The following is an 18,904-nucleotide window of genomic DNA, read 5'->3' on the forward strand; positions in this document are numbered from 1 at the left end:
TGTTTCAGTGCGGAAACAGACGTTCTATCCAGTCGTGTGCCTAATCGGATGTAAAATTCCAATAAGCTACAGTGGGTGTTGACGTTCTGTATTGGTTTGTATGCCTGGGTAGCGGCGATTTTTTGCATTAGTTCTAATGAAAATCATCATCAAGAAATCCATAGAACATATTACTTTCCCTTCACCAAAACAAAATCCTTCATTCCTTCAAATTTTTCTTCACTTTTATTTTTCGCCTTTTGATACATGAAAAAAAACCAATACAGCAAACTTTAGCACTAGAAATAAATCAAATGTGTTAAACTAAAGAGAATGAATAGGATATGAATATTATTGGGTCATGGGAGTAAAAATTATCAGAGAATACTTAAAGCTCATATTTAATATTATTTATGAGCTAAATGATTTGATGTTTCAATTAGCAGGCTTTTCAATCGTATTTCCATTTGAATAAAACATATAATGATTTATATCTAATAAAATCAGTGATAGCTATTGATATGTGCACAACTGTTGCATTCTTTAGGATAATGCAACAAAAACTACACTGAATATACTTAAACATAATTTCATGACGTCTTTCAATGATGGGCAACTTTTAAAAATTCTTTCACGAGAAATTTTTTATTTCTTTTTTTCTAAAAGAGATATTTTTACACTTTGGTATTGTTGAACAGATCTTACTGTCAGTAAATGGGTAATCTAACACTCTTGTTCCAATTCAATGTGAAACATCTCTTTCACGTCACCACTGTCTCTTGTGATGTGTCAAACACAAAGACACAGAACAGATCGGAGGGGGGCTCCATTCTTTACCGAGGACATTCTTTTATAGTATACGTCTTTTTGTTCAGAAAAACTTCCAACAATTTGCAAAATCATGTCGGATTTTGATATATGAATTCGTTAAATGGGGTTCAAGGAACATTAAGAGAGAAAAAAACCCCGAAGTTTTGTATGCCAATTTACTCCCTAATAATTTTTTAGATTTAAAAATTAATATCAGTAATATCAGCGATGCGAATTTGAGTTCATAAATCAGAGAGAGCAGATAAGATCAGGCGTTCTGTCAGAGGCTTTAGTTTCACAATTGTGCAACTCATTTGTTGCGGAGAGACATCAGGGAATATATGATGCCATCAGTTTTGTTGAAGAATAATGTAAAACTAAAAACCATTGTTAAATCTCATTTCATAAGGTTGATTTGAGGGGAAAGGGTAAGGGGTAAATACAATTTAAATCTCTGGAATGTAGTTTCTTACAGCGAATCTTATGATAACTATGGCCTCCTCAGCTAAGTTTATTGGGCATACTTGTAGGTTTTTCTGCCTCTTTGTAAGTCCTCTCTTTGTAAGAGAGAACTCTTTGAATCTTAAACTTGACACAACGCGGTTGCTGATGACATGAATTACATTAAGGACATTTGAACAAGGTATAGTTCACAGTGACTGGCCGTACAACGACCTTGTCTCGACAAAAACTCTGTAAAGCAAGAATTATTAATGCTCCTAATTAAGAAAATATGTTGCAGTTGACCATGGAATATGCTATGACCTCAAACAAAGGTCATTTCAGACATAAGAGTCACAGTGACTGGACAAGTGACCTGTAAACATAAAGAGTGGAGAGTTCTATTTTAACGTACTGTTACTTCGAATTCTCGTAAAAATAACCAAACATATACATGTAAAGATCACTGACTGGAATCAGGAAATAACATTATCATCAGGAACTTATAGAAAACACACTTTCCATCTGTAATCTGTATAAGATTTGTTGTGAATGAAATAAATTCCTACAGATAGCTCTACCAATTGTGTATCCAAAGATTCTTGAAGGATAAGGTCGATTACTTTTTATAAAATGTTGTTCCTCTGGAAAGGTTTTAGTGATATCGTTGTATATATCTATAATAAATATATCATGCAGCCAACTGAAAACATATTTAATGTGCGCTGATATCTATCACACATCATAAATTGTTTCATTCAGATTTTCTCCTGGTTTTCTCATTGTAAGAAAAAAAACCTGTTGCAAAATGGTTAATTATAGCAGAGAACATAGTGTAAAATAACATGAGTAAAGTGGACAGGGTTGGTAACGGGGGATTTTAGGACAGTAAAATCTTAAATAATTGAAATGAGCATCTGTTGTGAATTTTATAGCACAATGCTATAGATCACATTATCAAAAGCATATTTGTAGAGGATAGTCAGATATAACTAATAAAAACGAGAAATTTTTGTAATACTGCGGGTTGGCCCGAAACTTGGTAATTTAGAAAAGCCGTATAATTGTTTGGAAATCTATACAGAACAGATGCTGATACCTATTATTGTATGTTTATCAATGTGTATTCAACAGGGTTACCTAGATTAATTGTGTTCGAATGAAAATAGAACAATCTCTCAGGTGGCTTGCAGTTCTTTTCAGGTCTATTCACGCGAACATTTCAAAATATTGACGCTATTTTTTCCCCATTTATTTTGGCGCTGGAATACTTTCAATCTACACGCCCTTTTTTTAAAGTACAAAATCAAATTACTTTCACAATTTTAAGTTTCAATACGACATTATATTTTCAATTATGGCGCCACGTGTGTAATGAACTGGTAAATGCTACTTAACCAATTTTTGCATTATTAATCATTTTGCATTAAAAAAAACTACGGAACAAAATTAATGAAACCTTATCCTTAAATGATTATAATTATAAACATATATGGCAAAAAACATATCTTAGGAGACGGAATACTAAAAACAGATTTACTGTGATTTTTTTTTATAATTTCATTAGTTAAGGCATGTAAAAAACGAAAAGTGATCGATCTAAAAATAAATCCTAATCTGCACAAAAAACTATAAAAATGCAATGGAGAAGAAGACAGTTGGTATGGTGAAACGACGCAATGATAGTTGTGCTTATTTGCTAAGAATGCCATTATAACGACCATGTAGAGTTTTCGAAATGCTTTAATCGATGTTGTTGAAATTCCTCTAAGATCACTTTATTTTTTAGTAACCTTTCTTGGTTTAAACTTTTTTTTCATACTTAAAGCATGCTCTTGAGTATTGACTATATTTGGATGCATAAAAATGCAGGTGAAAGCGGAATATTACATACACAAGTAGGGAGAGCTGACGGCGGAGAAGCAGATCATCTTGTTTGAAATATAATTTTGATTTTAATGGGTCCTTATCGTCTATAGTTGCAAGACATCCAAATATGAAACCGGTGTGACAGACAGTGGTGTTTTTTTTATTTTAATTTCATTTAGATACAGTGTCGACGGTATTGTGTTGACATATCAATGGATAAAACTAATGTTCATTGACAGATCAATTTAACAGGCCGGGGCAAGTGTTTTTTCATGTATCGTCAACTTACCTTACATATGCAGCAATTGCCCTTATGAACTGCATACGAGGTTTATATCTCTCAGTTGATTCGATACATCAGAGAATGCTCTACGTATGAACGGTTTAAGAACAAAGTAAGTTATATACAAACAAGTTGATGAAAAAGACCATAAACAATCTAGTTTAAAGTCATCATTTCGTAAGTTCTATTGTTAATACAATGACTTGTCAGCAAATACAATCCATCATTAAGCCAAATGCTGACTGTAGGTTTTCATACTAATTGTGAGGCCATTATTTTAAACATTGAATTGTCAATGGATATTCCGTTATTAACCGATCATGACAAGGAGCACACGGCGATATACCCAGTTGGCAGGGGATGCTCAATCCTGCATGGCACCTGATTTAAGAGGCCAGTATTTGCTCTGTTCCTGATTTGCATTGTTTATATGGACTTTTGAGCTTGAATACTGTTCGTTAACTCCACGTACTCGTATTTCTTGTAGAAGATTTGAATAAACTTTTTTATGGAATATAAAAACTTTTTAGTTCCCAACGTTGTCAGAAGATTGTTCTCTCCAAAAACTACATGAATGTTCTCAATTAGATACCCCAGCATCCATTTAATATCAACTTCAGGATACTTCTGTGTAGAATCAATTTCAGAGATTATTGATTTTGTTAATGACCAACAACAATTTTATTTTAATTGAAAAAAAACGTTTGTCTATGATATAAAAAAAAACTAGTTTTTAATTTATCGTGAGGAATGGTTGTATAAAGAGTAGAAAAGTCTTACGTGTTGATTTTGTATTTTCTGAAAGTTTATACAGTTATTAGAATGTGATGTACAATACTTTAAAGCTGTACAACTCCTTTAAAGCAGTTGATATTTTTAAAGGAGTAACGACAAGTTTGCTGAGCCCTGTATTACAGGACAATTATTACAGTGTCCAGCGAACTTGTCTCCTGTAATGTATCTTTTTAAATGAGTTAAGGACGTTTAGGAATTCTGCATACAAGACAGAATGTATACTTTGGAGAACTGCAAGTAATTCATAAATGCATAAACAATAGACTACAGTAGTTATTGTAACATGGCCGTAGCAGCAGAACGAACTGAACAAGCAACAATCTTAAGTTTGCTGTGCATACGTAGGACAGTGAAACGTTTGTAAGCATAGCCATTTTGCTATATAGATAAGATACTATATAGGGTGACAAATGAAGCCTGCACCAATTTGTAAGATATGTGATAACAAAAATTCGAACCATACGACATTCGTTTCAAGTTACTATAAGTTAGCGCTTGGTTGTGGTTCTTAGAGTCTTAAGTCTTCTCCAGAGCTCTCAACATAGATATTTCATAAAGCCTTTAGAATAACAGCAATAACATTTACATAGATTACAAAATATTTATAAAAAACAAGATGGAAGCCAAATAGCTTAAACATTTATTTTATATAGATAGAATTTTACAATGTGAATGATATATTTTTGAAGACATAAGATGTTATTCCACTAAGGTTTTGATCAAAAGCCAACATCCTTGACTATAACTTATTTTTCATTGCCAGAGAACATCATAATAGTATCAATAACAGTCCGTTTTGTTTTTATATTAGACCCTCTGGTAGAGAAGAAAGAGGATGTGGAGACAGAACACAAAGAGAGGGAGACATGGGACACGAAGATCGACTTCCTGTTGTCCGTCATTGGGTTCGCCGTGGATTTGGCCAATGTGTGGAGGTTTCCCTATCTGTGCTACAGAAACGGGGGAGGTAACTGACCAATTTTTATACTACATGTACTTTACTTTAGGCTACTAAAGAAGCTGTGAAAGAACACATTCAATATAAGGAATATATGCCTTTTATGCATCATGTATTTAGAATTGACGTCACATACTTTTTTTCTGGTAAAACTTAACCTATTTCGCTTTTTTCTTTTTCATTAAAATGTTTCTTTTAAAGGTGCCTTTTTGTTTCCTTACCTTTTGATGCTGTGTCTGGCCGGTATTCCTTTGTTTTACATGGAACTGGCACTCGGTCAATATAATAAAACCGGTGCAATTACTTGCTGGGGTCGTTTATGTCCATTATTTAAAGGTAAATTTTGATTTTTGGTGATAAAACATTGTTCAATTAAAAATCAAGTAATATATGTTTCTGTCTTGTTTTTCCTGACAATTGAGTACATTTTATATTCGTATGTTTTTTTTTCTCATCTTTCTGAATAGTTTTATCTATATTTTTGTCTATATTAAGGGATCGGATGGGCAGTGGTTTTGATCGCATTTTATACAGACTTTTTCTACAACGTGGTTATAGCGTGGTCCATACATTTCCTGTTCTCCTCCTTCACTAGTGAGCTTCCATGGGCGTCATGTGGTCATTCATGGAACACCGAATTTTGTTATGAAGGAAAACCAAGTGCTGTGCCCAGTAGTGAAAACAATTCAAACATGACTCTAGAAGGAACGACTGTGTTTAATTCAATATCTACATTGATAGTGAACGATAACATTACAAACAGCACAAATGTTACAGATGTGAGGAAGATTTCACCGGCGGAGGAGTATTTCAAGTAATAAAACAATATACCATATAGTTTTGTACACGTTTTAGGAGGTGTATGTCTCATGGCTTATTCCTCTTTATTTCTTACTGGGGAAAATTGTGGGTATCCGTATGTTCTCTTCTTTCAATCCAACCTTTCCTCTCAAAATGAATTGTTAACGCTCTTCTAAAAGCAATTTCAGGAATAATGTAGTTATCTTAAACCATCTGTCTGTCTGACCGTTACAGTTTCTTGTTCCTCAAAAGGATCTTAGATTTTTTTTTAACCAGTATTAGTATAGCCCAACCTATCTTTTGGAATGTGATTGGCGTACCTTCATTGAGTTCCGAAAGATTTTGAAATTTTTTCAACCTTACATTAAGGGCCAAATGAGCGATAAAACGGTGTTTAACTACACACATCTAATCCCTGAACTCCTCTTCATATTTTAGTAGCCAAATCATATTTCGGAATTATGATTGGAAGTGTCCTGTAGAGGTGTAACAAGCTTTTGCAATTTCGACTACCAATCATATTTTGAAAAAAATCTTTGATGTATTTTGAAATGTGAACTTAGGTATCAGAATTTCGGTTTTTATTTTGGGGCACACATAAAATTATTGTGACTTCTTCCCTTGATACCTATATATTTATAAAGGTGATTACAAATAAGTAGCAAACATTTAAGTTTGCGTATTATTGTCTATTACAGTATCTAGTTTTATGATTGTAAGTGTGTAGACACCAAGCACAAATTAGAATGTATAATTCGTCTACTTTATATTTAACTGACTTTTACGGTGCTTCATTTATGTTGAAAGTAATTGTGTTTACAAAATTTCATATTTTTTGGAAATTTCCTTTTTCTCGTATTCTTGGCAACAACAGCTTTTATCTATTTTGGGGGCCAAAATTCTATTCAAAGAATGTGATCCCTTAACAATTCTAAAAGTTTTTGACGAAAAAAAAATGAAAGTTTTCCAATTTTTCAGTGTTTATTTTGAACAGTTTTATTTTCATGCAGAAATATATTTAGGTATTCACACTACTCCGAAGTTTCAATATCATTATGGAGTTATATGTCGCTTGATTTTGTACGGGTTGACAACCTGATATGAATGAATACATATTTACTTACATGTACACTTAAGAAGGAGAATGCTACATGAGACAGTTCCATATGATACCCCAGTATGTTGAAGTTGGGTTGTTAAATATTATTCCATTGAAATTCCCTTGACAAAGCAAATCTTTTTCGTTTATTTTAGCAATCGATTCCTACAGCTGGACCAGAGTGGCGGAATCTTTGACGTGGGCTCCATTAACTGGGAAATCGCCCTCTGCTTGTTAGCGGTGTACCTCATTTGTTACTTCAGTTTATGGAAGGGAATAAAGATGTCAGGAAAAGTAAGACCTATTATCTACAATCAACAAAATATAGACCTTCTAATGACGACGACTCTCCAGCTCCAAATGCTTCAATTTTCACTTTATTCCACGTGGTTGCAATCACAACCCTTGATTTGGTAATTAAGAAGGGGTGGTCAAGGAGAACAATAAGTAATTTTGATAATTGCAATCACATTCAATATTAGTTCGTTTTTCAGTCATGTCCTTTAGTTTTTAGAGTTTGTTACCTAATCCCACTCTGCATTGATCAAATCATTCATTATGTACTGAACTACATGTAAAATATGCCGCGTAATAAAATGCTAAGTAGTTGTGTAATATTTATGTTAAGTGCAGATCAAAACTTGTGCAGATATCAAAATGTCTTCTTTATATACTGTCCGTGTAAATTTGTGTAAAGAAAAATGAAGAAAAACAGGTTTAGTAGTTTGTGCGTTTGTACTTCTGTGGGTATTTTATAAACAACTTGTGCATTCTGATTTTTTTCTCTAGGTTGTATGGTTCACTGCACTGTTTCCTTACGTGGTCTTGGCAATTTTGATGGTTCGTGGAGCGACGCTAGAGGGCGCTGATAAAGGAGTACAATACTACCTAACCCCAAACTTCACCAGACTCGCTAGTTCTGAAGTAACGTTTCTAATCTTTAGAAAACTTAAAGGCAAAATAGAATCAGCTAGATAATCGAATTTATACTATAAAGAAAGATTTAAAAAGAAAAAAATAATGACGTCAAAAAACTTGTAGGTTTGGGTTGATGCGGCGACGCAGGTTTTCTTTTCCTTAGGACCTGGTTTTGGGGTCCTTTTGGCGTATGCCAGTTACAATCAAATCAACAATAATGTTTACAGGTTTGTATTTTTAGATTTTTCTTAACAACTAATTTGTGTGACCGGAACTATTAGTGACTGATTTGTCATACTTTTCTGTGTGTCAAATGAGTACATGTAGTTGATGTTAAGGAGTCATTTTTGAAGCTAATGAAGCTGTTTATTTTTAAACATAAAAAGTATTTGATTAAAGAAAAATCCTTCACAAGAGCAAGATGCCACAGTTTATTGGAGCAAACGACAAGATGTTACATTCAATTATATAAAATTAACTCGTACAAATGCATTTCTTACATTATTTCGGAAAATTTGACTTTCCTCTCCAATGCTAGAGTGATAAAGTTGTGCTGTTTTTGTCTGATTTACGGTCAAAACCTTTTACGACAACTGTTGCGTTTTATTTGTAGACGACAACTATTAGAGAAGAGAATTAAGTGCAAAGTTATTTAGATGGACTTAAGTCAATTAGTTCCAATGTTCTCTATTTATATGGTAACCATAAATCTGTAAGAATATGCCTGCTTAATTCGGTTAAGTTGGTGAATACGGTTCATACGAAAGCTTTCGTAAAACACTAAAACTTTTTTTAATATTCTCTATCATAAATGTTATCTAGAATTTTTTCTCAAAATGTGAGAGAAGCTTGAAATCTATAGAACTATTTTAAATTGACTTTTACCGCTAATGAATCTTTACATTTGCTAATTTCTTTGATTTACTATTTTAAAGAACACAATTTCACTACCGATATAATCTTATTATTTATATCACAGAATGATTAACACACACGAACTGAAATATTGCTTCATTCTTGTACGCAATACTACGATTTATATTATTTTATTTATATCACACACACAAACTGAAAACGGTTTTATTCTATTGATTCATTCATGTATTGTCCTTTACAACATTTTTATCTCTCAATTTATATTCTTTTATTTAATATCTCGTTGGGTATAAAATATGGAGATAACAAATTACTGTATAATCTAACTCAATTGTCCACTGTGAAAAAGTGTGAAAAAAGTCAGTCAGTATTCCACTTATTGATAGATTATGTTTGCTGACAAGGTCATTGAATCGATCATAAATATTGCTAAATGATGACTTTGAACGAGACTGTTGAATATTTTGATACATCAACTTGTTTGCAGTAGCTTGTCAAGTTTTACAAATTGTTCGTCCATAGAACATATTCTTAGTAATTGATCAACTGGGAAACATATTAACTGGTGATAAATGTACATGGATACCGCTACATGTGTAAGGGAAATTGAGGAGGGAAAGCCATCACGCTTAAATAAAGTTTTATTACTATGTTGCCATTAACGTCTTCTTTTAAATTGAAAAAACCAGATATGAAAAAAAATATATATATATCAGATTCTTTTGTATCTTTTTATTTCAAGTTCACTTGAATGTTTGGAGTTGACTTACCAATGTAAGTAACTTATTTCATCTGCAAATGATGTGAATGTTCCCAAACTTGTGAGATGGCCGAGAGTTTGCTCTAAATTTCATCAATTTTAAATCTGAGACAAGCCTCTGACAGATAAGTTATGAGGATTTTGACCATCTCTTTTAAAGTCAGCATTTCCAAAAGTTTTTGGTGGTTATAATGACCTTGTTAGCAGAGATAACCTTATCATTTGGTCGTTATTAACATATTCTATATCAATTGAAAAGCCTTTTAAAACTGATTTTGGCAACGGGATTTTCAGCTGCTTGATCTATATGATCGGCTCACAGTGGGTATGGCCGTCATCAGGGGATGTTTACTCCTCCTTGGCACCTGATCCTATACTTCTGGAATTCCTGGTGTTTTAATGTTATGCACTGTTTACCGATTTGTACTATTTGTAAAACATCTCTGATCATAGGTCGATCATGGTTTGTTAACTTTTTATTTTATTTCATTCACGTGATATCAATTTACATTATCCACTTTTCACTCTTCAATCATTTTTGTTGGCCTTACAATATTTATTCAGTTTGCTTTATTTTCTTGTAATGTTCCGTTCGTATGTTGGCTTTACAGAATACTCTCCTCTCACTTTATATTTTTCAATTCTTCAGTTTTCAGGTCCATATGGATTAATTGTTTCAATATTGTGTTATGATTTTTTCTCACTTTTTATTCTTAGAGAAATAAAGCGTTCTTTTAATTAAGCTTTCTTCTTTTTGACAGGGATGCCTTAATCACCAGCAGTATAAATTGCATGACAAGCTTCGTGTCCGGGTTTGTCATCTTCATGATTTTGGGTCATATGGCTGAGACCGCCAATTTACCCATAGATAAGGTTGCCACGGAAGGTAATGATTGTTATTCTGTTTCAAATTAAAGTAATTTCAATCGATGATAAAAATACAAGTTTTCATCGTCCTTTTTGTCTGAAATATACATATCAAAGTTTAAATATCAGTATCAGTAAATTCATCCAATTTTTGTAGGTCCCGGTCTCGTTTTTGTTGTTTACCCAGCTGCCATAGCAACTCTTCCTGCAGCACCATTTTGGTCCATTATATTTTTTCTGATGCTTTTGACTTTGGGACTGGATAGCTCGGTATGTCAAATAAGATTTTCAATGAATTGTTTTTTAACTTTACCTGACATTTAAAACAAAGCCATGAACTTATTTTACGATGCGTATTTCTTCTAGTTTGGAGGATCGGAAGCCATCATTACTGCCATCTCTGACGAGTTTCCGGTTTTGAGGAAACACAGAGAGATATTTGTAGGAGCTCTGTTTTCACTCTATATGATAGTAGGGCTGGCATTCTGTACCCAGGTAAACCAATTCAGTCTCCTTAGACACAACTAGTTTGTTCTTCCCTTCTTTTTGTCTAGTTACATTTTATGGGATTTTCGAAACATTTCTTAAACTATTGTTTAAATGACATTCACCCGTTTCCCAATATTTTCTCAGTATTGTTATGCGTTGTATCGAGTTAGGTGGTCTCAAATCAAAGATCAGAAAAAGTGATATTATATTTCTTACTGAAAAAAATGCATAGATTTTGAAGGTCCCAGACATCATCAATTCATGCAAAAAAATCCGATAAAATAGATATATAGTTTCTTTTTATCTTATTCAGGTTAATGTTATTTTAATCGCTCTATATAATGTAGTGGATATGAGATTTCAGTAATTGTAAAGTCATTATAATGGATTCATGATAATTAAGCCATCTTAAAGAAAAATTGCCATAAAACATTGTCTAGTCTAGTTTTACTTGTGAACGATACTTCAGAATTGAATTAGTTATGCGATAATGAAGGAAGTAGAGTTTCCTTCGTTTTTGGCGATCCATTACCAGGTAAAATATATTGAAAACATCACTTAGACATTCCTGGGAAATTCGTCGGCCCTTAAAATGAATACGGTCACAGTAGATAGCTCTATAAAACGTATTATACTTGCAGTCTGTTGCTAAAGGCTGTATTCTACCAGTTCACATCCTCAGTAACAATAAAGACCTTCATACATTTCTGAAGCAGGAAATCAATTGTTTTTGCCTAAATTATAGGCTAGACATAAATGGAACTAGAGACGTAACAAAACCCTAAAGCCCAGCTGTTATTTGAAAAGGAACAAGACAATCGGATCAAGCTGTCTTAGAAATATATTATATTCCACTTACTGTCCAATTTTCTCCGATTCTCACACAAAAATTCTCAAAAATAACCAGAGGCATTGCAAAGTGCATCTTACACCTTTGATTACAGAATTAAGTGTGTCAAAAATCTGCAGCTCCAAGTTATCTGATATGAAGATTTTGTTCTCGCAGTTTACAATTTTATAGAAGTTTGCCATGTTTTTTTTATAATTACAGGGCGGGGCTTACGTTGTGTCGCTGATGGACAAGTATGCGGCGGGCTACTCCATCTTGTTTGCAGTGTTTTTTGAGAGTTTGGTATTATCCTGGGCATATGGTATGTCATGTAACAGTTGTGACTGTATAGTAACAGTGTCTTTATATGGATTTTAGAAAACAAATACGTGAATCACAATTAATTTCACAAGTTGCTGTCCGGTTTATCAGGACTTTGATTTTGTATCATCCTTAAGGTCAAATATTTTGGGAGATGTTTGAAATACTAGTAAATTTTCTTTCCTGTTTAAAGTCCAAATTATACATAACTTAATTTTACTTTTTCTTCTCGAAAACTTTATTTTTGCGCTATTACTAGTGACGTTTAACGCACGATAATATTTTTATCGTGTATTTCACAATATGTAAGATTACATTCATTTACAGTAATAACCAAAAGTGAAAATTTGGGTTCGGTTATAAACACCTTATGACCATGAAATATATGGAGATTCCAAACAATATCCAAGCTCAAAAGTCCATAAAACAATACAAAATAGGGGTAGAGCAAACACGGATCTCCAAAACATCAAGATCAGGTGGGCATCCGCTGCCGACCGGTCACACCTGCCGTGTGCTCCTTGTCATGATCGGGAAATAACGAAACAAAAAACAAAAAAAAAACGTCAATTTAGTGTGTAAATAATGGACTAACAATTAGTATGAAAAACGTCAGTCAGTCGGTGAAAAATTCCATTTGCTGACAAGGTCATTGTATCGACCATAAAACTTATAAAATGATGACTTTAAACGAAACTGCTATTATTGTTGTTTGTTTGTTAACTTGTTTGTTAACAATTTACCTAGCTTTAGAGATTGTACATACGTAGAGCAGGCTCTTGTATATCGAATCAACTGAGAGATAAAAACTCCATATGCAGACCATTTGAAATCACAAGATTTTACGAAATTTAACATCTTAAAAACTTACGACTTTTCCACTTTATACACAACCATTACCTACGATAAATTAAAGCCCAGGCCTTTTGATATCATTGACAGCCGCTTTTTTTAATAAAAATGGAACTCTTAAATTTACTTACATTGCCATTTGTTATTTGCAAAATTATTTTGTTAAAAGAACATTGTGATTGTACACACAAGTACTCTGAAGTCGAGATCAAAAAAGTTTCTGATTGACAATATCTATGTTGTTTTTGGTGATCAGGTCTTCCAACAACCTATTCCCATGGGTACCAATTGCACACCGTTAGCAGACCTATTTTTGTATTCATATAAAGCAGAATTTGTTCAAAATCTTATGCGTGATAACAAAAACACTTATTTGGCCTTCAACTCGACATTTAGATATATCGACGACGTATTGTCAATTAACCATTGTAATTTTCATTCCTATGTCGATACGATACATCCTGGTGAGCTTGAGATAAAAGATACCACGACTCTGACACATCTGTTTCATATTTGGTTATTTTACTTGAAAAAGACGTTAATGGTAATCTAACAACCACGCTCTATGATAAACATGATGACTTCAACTTTTCTATCGCCAACTTCCCCTACTTATGCAGCAATATACCTCCATCACCTGCATACGGAGTTTATGTATCTCAGTTGATTCCATATGCAAGAGCATGCTCTACGTATGAACAATTTCTAAAACGAGGTAAATTATTGACAAACAAGTTGATGAAGCAAAAATATCAGGAGTCTCGTTTAAAGTCATCATTTTTTAAGTTCTATGGTCGATACAATGTCCCTGTCAGCAAATGCAATGCCGACTTACGTTTTTCATACTAATTGTTAGTCCATTATTTATACACTGAATTGACGACGGATTTTTCCGTTATTTCCCGATCATGACAAGGAACACAAGGCTGGTGTGACCGGTCAGCAAGGGATGATTACTCCTCCATGGCACCTGATCCCACCTCTGATGTTTGGAGGTCCCTGTTTGCTCTGCTCCTGTTTTGTATTGTTTTATGGACTTTTTGTAAAATGTTAAATCCTGAATCAGATGTGTATCTTTGTATGTTTCATGCAGATGATACAGGTATATATCGTGCGTAAGAAGGAAATAACCATTGAAAATTGACAATCATCACGATTTATATACCTTGTTTTTAGATAATCATTAACGTTTTTTTTTCAAGTAAAATGTATATATATGAAACAAATATGTCTGACTTTGTTGTATCTTTTATTGAAGTTCACTGGGCTATATTGTTGGAGGACATAAGAATGGAAATACTAGTAACCATTGTTTTGTTAATTGACAATACATCGTTGATATATCAGTAAATGTTCAGTTGAAGGCCACGCAAAGTGTTTTTTTTTTCTTTTCAACTGTGTGTGTTTGGACAAATTTTGTTTCATATGAATGCAAAAATAGGTCTGATAATAACAGAGCGCAAATGGTACCAGCTGGAATTCCAATAGATTGTTGGAAGACCTGGTCTCCAAAAAACACATAGATTTTATCAATCAGAAACTCAAGCATCTTTTTATTTTAACTTCAAAGTACTTGTGTGTGCGATGCGAATGTTCTTTTAACAAAATAATTTTGCAAATGACCAATGACAAGGTAAGTAATTTACGCGCTGAGGTGTCACAAAATTTTAGTGAATACAGTATTCCTAATACATTATCTTATGTAACTTTGGGTCTTGTCAGAGGATGAATTATGTTCGTTACCGGCATGTATTTCATTGTATACGTGTAAATGGTCTTGCAGCCGAAGTTTGTTTTGTTTCTTTTCAAAGATCTACGTATTATATCTACCTTATCTCTTAATATTATATATTTTCTTTTTATCATATACCGTATATTTCAGGAACTCTTATTCAGTATGTTTCTTTACACAGGCGTAGAAAGGTTTTCAAATGATATTCGAACGATGCTTGGACACCCTGCTGGAATATACTGGAAAATTTGCTGGAAATTCATAGCACCTTTATTTATTTTGGTAAGGTGTTTTAATTTTCCTTGTATGCTCTATAATTTTCAAACATGAAGAGATTAATTTTTCTGAGATCTCCTTTGGCATTTTGGCGATTCATAAGATTTGGTTCTTTTGTATTACAGTGGATTATGATTTTTGGTCTGGTCCAGTATACACCTCATAGTTATGACAACTACATTTACCCTTGGGAGGCCAACTTTATTGGCTGGTGTATAGCACTATCCTCTGTTCTATGTATTCCACTGTTTGCAATCATTGGATTCATAAGAGCTAGTGGATCGCCCTCAGAGGTAAGAAATCAATCAACAGGTCATTGGGCCACATCGCTTACCTGAGCACTTTGGCCAGGATAGAAGTAAAATCAGTTGTCTATTGAAAACGTGAATAAACAAGGTTTCCAAAATTACTAGTACCTCCCTTTCAGATGGTGAGGAGGGGGCATAATTTGAATAAACCTGATTCTACATTAAATGAGGATTCTTCCATATTCGTTTGTCTGATCGTGACTTTCAAAGATCGTAAAAACGCTGTCAAATCCTTTTACATGTAATACACTTTGGTCAGAATATGGAAGTGTTTTGTCCAAACTGAAGATAAGCAACATTTCAGGATTTTTTTTTTTCCTTCAAAAGGCAGAAATTTCAAAATTTATATTTCACCAGAATTTTTGTAAAGCCCATCTCTGATGTTTTTAGACACCGTGTTCACCCTGCTCCTGATATGTTTCAAGGGACTTTAAGCTTCAGTTTCAAATATTATCGCAGGCATCTTACTCTATTATTTATATGCCCTTTTAAACCATCATAGCTAAAAATCGTATTGATTGTTAAGGTATCTGCTATGTAAAACCAGAAAAAGAAGAAAAAAATCAAAAGAAAAGTTGCAAAATATTAAAACCCATTTAATTTTCAGCGCCTGAAGTTCCTGTTAACACCAACCAATGAGAAGGGAAGAGAAGCAATGACCGGCTACCAGGTAGTTAGGATGAATGGAGGGATGGTCATTGGAGAGAAGGTCTAAGTGCTGTGAGGATGTATTAATACACAAAGTAGCAAAACATGCGTATACCAAGTTTTGTTTTGTATTTCTAGTCTGTATTCTAGTCATAAAGATGTTACTGCGCATTACTTCTGCGCACTGACAAGAAGTTCCCTGAAACAGTTTTACAGAACTCTGTGAAAACTGTTGGTAGGCAACTGACGGTAAGATTGTAGTGAAAGAAGTTAAACAGAATTTTCATTAGACTGGTATAGAGTTAAAAGATAGTTTACATAATATTAAATATTTGTCATTGGTAATATGACATCTTGATTAATGGTCGATTTGTAACAAGAGCATTGGTTTAGCCAAAGGATTTCGTTTTGTTTAAAACGTTACAACTAACGGTGAAGTTTTAAGGTAAAAAAGATGTCATATATTATAAAATGTATACCTCAATGTTATCGGCACGTTGTACATAATATTAAGTGCCTTAATAATAGATAATTCAAAAGAAATTGCCATGAATTTACTGAGTTCAGATTTAATTGCAATATACCTCATTGTTTTTAACTTTTTTATGTAATGGACCACATACGTTTTTGTTATGATCCATGTTCGTGGAACGTTGCAATAGTGACGCACAATTGGTCAGTGCACGTGTACTGACTGACTGCCTGCATACGAGACTAATATAATATACATAATACTCATTCTGTATTAGATATGCACTTATTATTCATCGTCTTTAGTTGTGTTAAAGACTTTTATATGGTAAAGATAAGATCTGTTTAATTTTAAATATATATGTATATGTATACATTGTTTTGTATGAAAAACATTTTCCAATATTTCTATTTAAACATTATACGAAGTACTGAAAACATCGGTAATCTAATAAATAATAATAATTAAAGTAGACACATGTATCAAGGAATTCATACACCTCCAGAATATTTCTAAGAGAGATACATTTGATTTATAAAGTGTTGTATATCCTAAAATACAAAGAAATGTTTATGTTGTTTCATGATATTATATAGAGTCAATATTACCGGTATAAAATATGTGTATCTGTAAATTAAATATTATGATACACTTCATAGTGTACGTATAGTGTTGTCATGTGATTCTATATTGTTGTTATTGGAAGTACATTGTAAATCATTGGTCCGTGATATTGTGTATGTATAATCTCGTAAACTGTAAATAATCAGCATGTTTTGAATATAAAAATGGAAGAAAACGTGTTTCTTGTCTATTTCTTTATGTTTTCATAAAAAGCAATTTTTCCCTTATATCATATTTTTTAAAAGTTAATTTTCAATTGACTAATATTTTCTTACTGAATTATTCTGCATCCTTACAGGAAAAACGGGACAATGCGGTCTATATTTAATAACATTTGTTGGAAAATGTAGTGTTTGTCATTCTATGAGGTCATCATCATGTTTTAGAACCGTCAGATGTATATTCGATAAATTTACTGGGTTTTCTTCATCTTCTATTGCCTTTTCTTCATCTGTGACCTGAAAAATTTCGATATTCATATTACAATACATAATCGTAATATAATAAATCAAACTTCCAGAGGTATCTTAAGTTCATCTGTCTTAAAAATTTTCCTAGCATCAAAACTAATAAATGTAACTGTAATACCTTTATTATTGAAACTTTATCGTTTGGCATCTCCTCTGTTACATAAAGACTGTTCTTGGCTGACGTCACTGACAGTGGGCATTTTACAGTAAAGTCTGAACACGTCGAATATAACCGGTTGCTTTCATATTTTAGGCACTGGATAGTTTTCTTGTCGTAACAACACAGGAACACATTGCGGTCCTTGTCGGCTGATATTCCACTTGGTATACATTTGGGATCATAAACAAACTTTAGCTGTCCCTTCAGTCCGATTCCCACCACTTTACATAGTCCTGAGTCTGATACGATGATACAATCACCCGCTAAATAAGTCAGACTAGCCGGTGTCCGAAATACTACAGAATTATTCAAACAAGAACTGACGGTTATCAAAACTACTCCCATATAATTGAGAATGTCCACAGAACTTTCTCTTAACTCGCAACATCCCACTACAAGTCTTTCTTCATCCAAACAACAAATTGGCTGATATTTCTTTTCCGTCTTCCGTCGCGAACTTAACGCCATCACTCCATCCATGCTTATGAAAGACAAAATTCTAAATTCTGGTTCTGTCACTATCACGTGACTTGAAAGAGGAAGTACAGATGCACCACAAGGGTCATCCAAAAGAAGCTGGTCCACAAGAGTCCGGGAGCGGATCTTAAATCTTTTAAGTCTTTTATTTTCATTATCAACCACTATAAGTTTGTCTCCCACATTTAAGACCTGTGTTAGGAGACATTCTTGCTCATCGTCAAGTCTAGCACTAAATCCGTCATTCGGAGATGGAATCGGCATAAAAGGTTGTATATCTACGTCAGCACACACCGGTATACTGCAATTCATTTTAACAGGATGTGTTCTACCTATTAAAACAAAAATACCTATTGGTTTTAAGAGGTCAGTCAATTTCAATCGACTACTTTTTTGCACATCTGCTGTAGTAAAAACGTACCTTTTTAAATAATCGAATCACTACCCTTTCCTCAGCCTATCGTATTTGAGATTTCGCCTACCAATAATGGCGTATATAGAACATTAATGACCTGTCAGAATTCTTTCCCTAAAGTATGTGATAAGTATATATACCCAGAGAGATTTAAATCCTCATATCGGGTGTCGTTTGATCGCTGCATTGTGTACATTTAAAGGTTGGATCGAACTTCAACAGTTCAAAAGAATGCAGTGGTTCTGTTGGCTGAACTCATTAATAAAGTTGACAAAATTACCTCTCCTGTTAGAATATGATTGTCTCTGGGGTAACCGTAACAAAATATGATGACTGATACAAACTCTGAAATCTTTTTAATGTTCATTGAATATT

General features: G+C 33.3%; 2 protein-coding genes across 4 annotated transcripts in view; one reads left to right on the plus strand and one right to left on the minus strand.

The window, feature by feature from the left end:
* LOC134263282 (sodium-dependent dopamine transporter-like) overlaps positions 1–17,177 on the plus strand; it is a 35,148-nt gene extending 17,971 nt beyond the window's left edge. For both annotated transcript variants that reach the window (XM_062745608.1, XM_062745609.1), the window contains exons 4-16: positions 4,989–5,144; positions 5,337–5,471; positions 5,631–5,949; positions 7,191–7,329; positions 7,825–7,959; positions 8,077–8,180; positions 10,351–10,475; positions 10,614–10,726; positions 10,823–10,951; positions 11,997–12,096; positions 14,861–14,961; positions 15,081–15,248; positions 15,871–17,177. In XM_062745608.1, the coding sequence (XP_062601592.1) occupies positions 4,989–5,144; positions 5,337–5,471; positions 5,631–5,949; positions 7,191–7,329; positions 7,825–7,959; positions 8,077–8,180; positions 10,351–10,475; positions 10,614–10,726; positions 10,823–10,951; positions 11,997–12,096; positions 14,861–14,961; positions 15,081–15,248; positions 15,871–15,978 (1,832 nt within the window). In that variant the 3' untranslated portion in view covers positions 15,979–17,177. The remainder of the gene's footprint in view (positions 1–4,988; positions 5,145–5,336; positions 5,472–5,630; positions 5,950–7,190; positions 7,330–7,824; positions 7,960–8,076; positions 8,181–10,350; positions 10,476–10,613; positions 10,727–10,822; positions 10,952–11,996; positions 12,097–14,860; positions 14,962–15,080; positions 15,249–15,870) is intronic.
* Positions 17,089–18,641, minus strand: LOC134263284 (uncharacterized). 2 transcript variants are annotated; one of them, XM_062745611.1, is made up of 3 exons: positions 18,536–18,641; positions 17,596–18,446; positions 17,089–17,465 (listed from the first exon to the last, which is right to left on the minus strand). In XM_062745611.1, exons 2-3 carry the CDS (start codon positions 18,424–18,426, stop codon positions 17,364–17,366), a joined length of 933 nt encoding a protein of 310 aa, XP_062601595.1. In that variant the 5' UTR covers positions 18,427–18,446; positions 18,536–18,641; the 3' UTR covers positions 17,089–17,363. The 2 variants fall into 2 exon arrangements, with proteins under 2 accessions (XP_062601595.1, XP_062601594.1); XM_062745610.1 differs by lacking the exon at positions 18,536–18,641 and having other exon boundaries at positions 17,596–18,501.
* Between the last annotated feature and the right edge of the window lie 263 nt (positions 18,642–18,904).

This window comes from Saccostrea cucullata, unplaced genomic scaffold (genome assembly GCF_032062105.1).
Source record: "Saccostrea cucullata isolate Sc308-1 unplaced genomic scaffold, CSIRO_AGI_Scuc_v1 ctg346, whole genome shotgun sequence".
Lineage (NCBI taxonomy): Eukaryota > Metazoa > Mollusca > Bivalvia > Ostreida > Ostreidae > Saccostrea > Saccostrea cuccullata.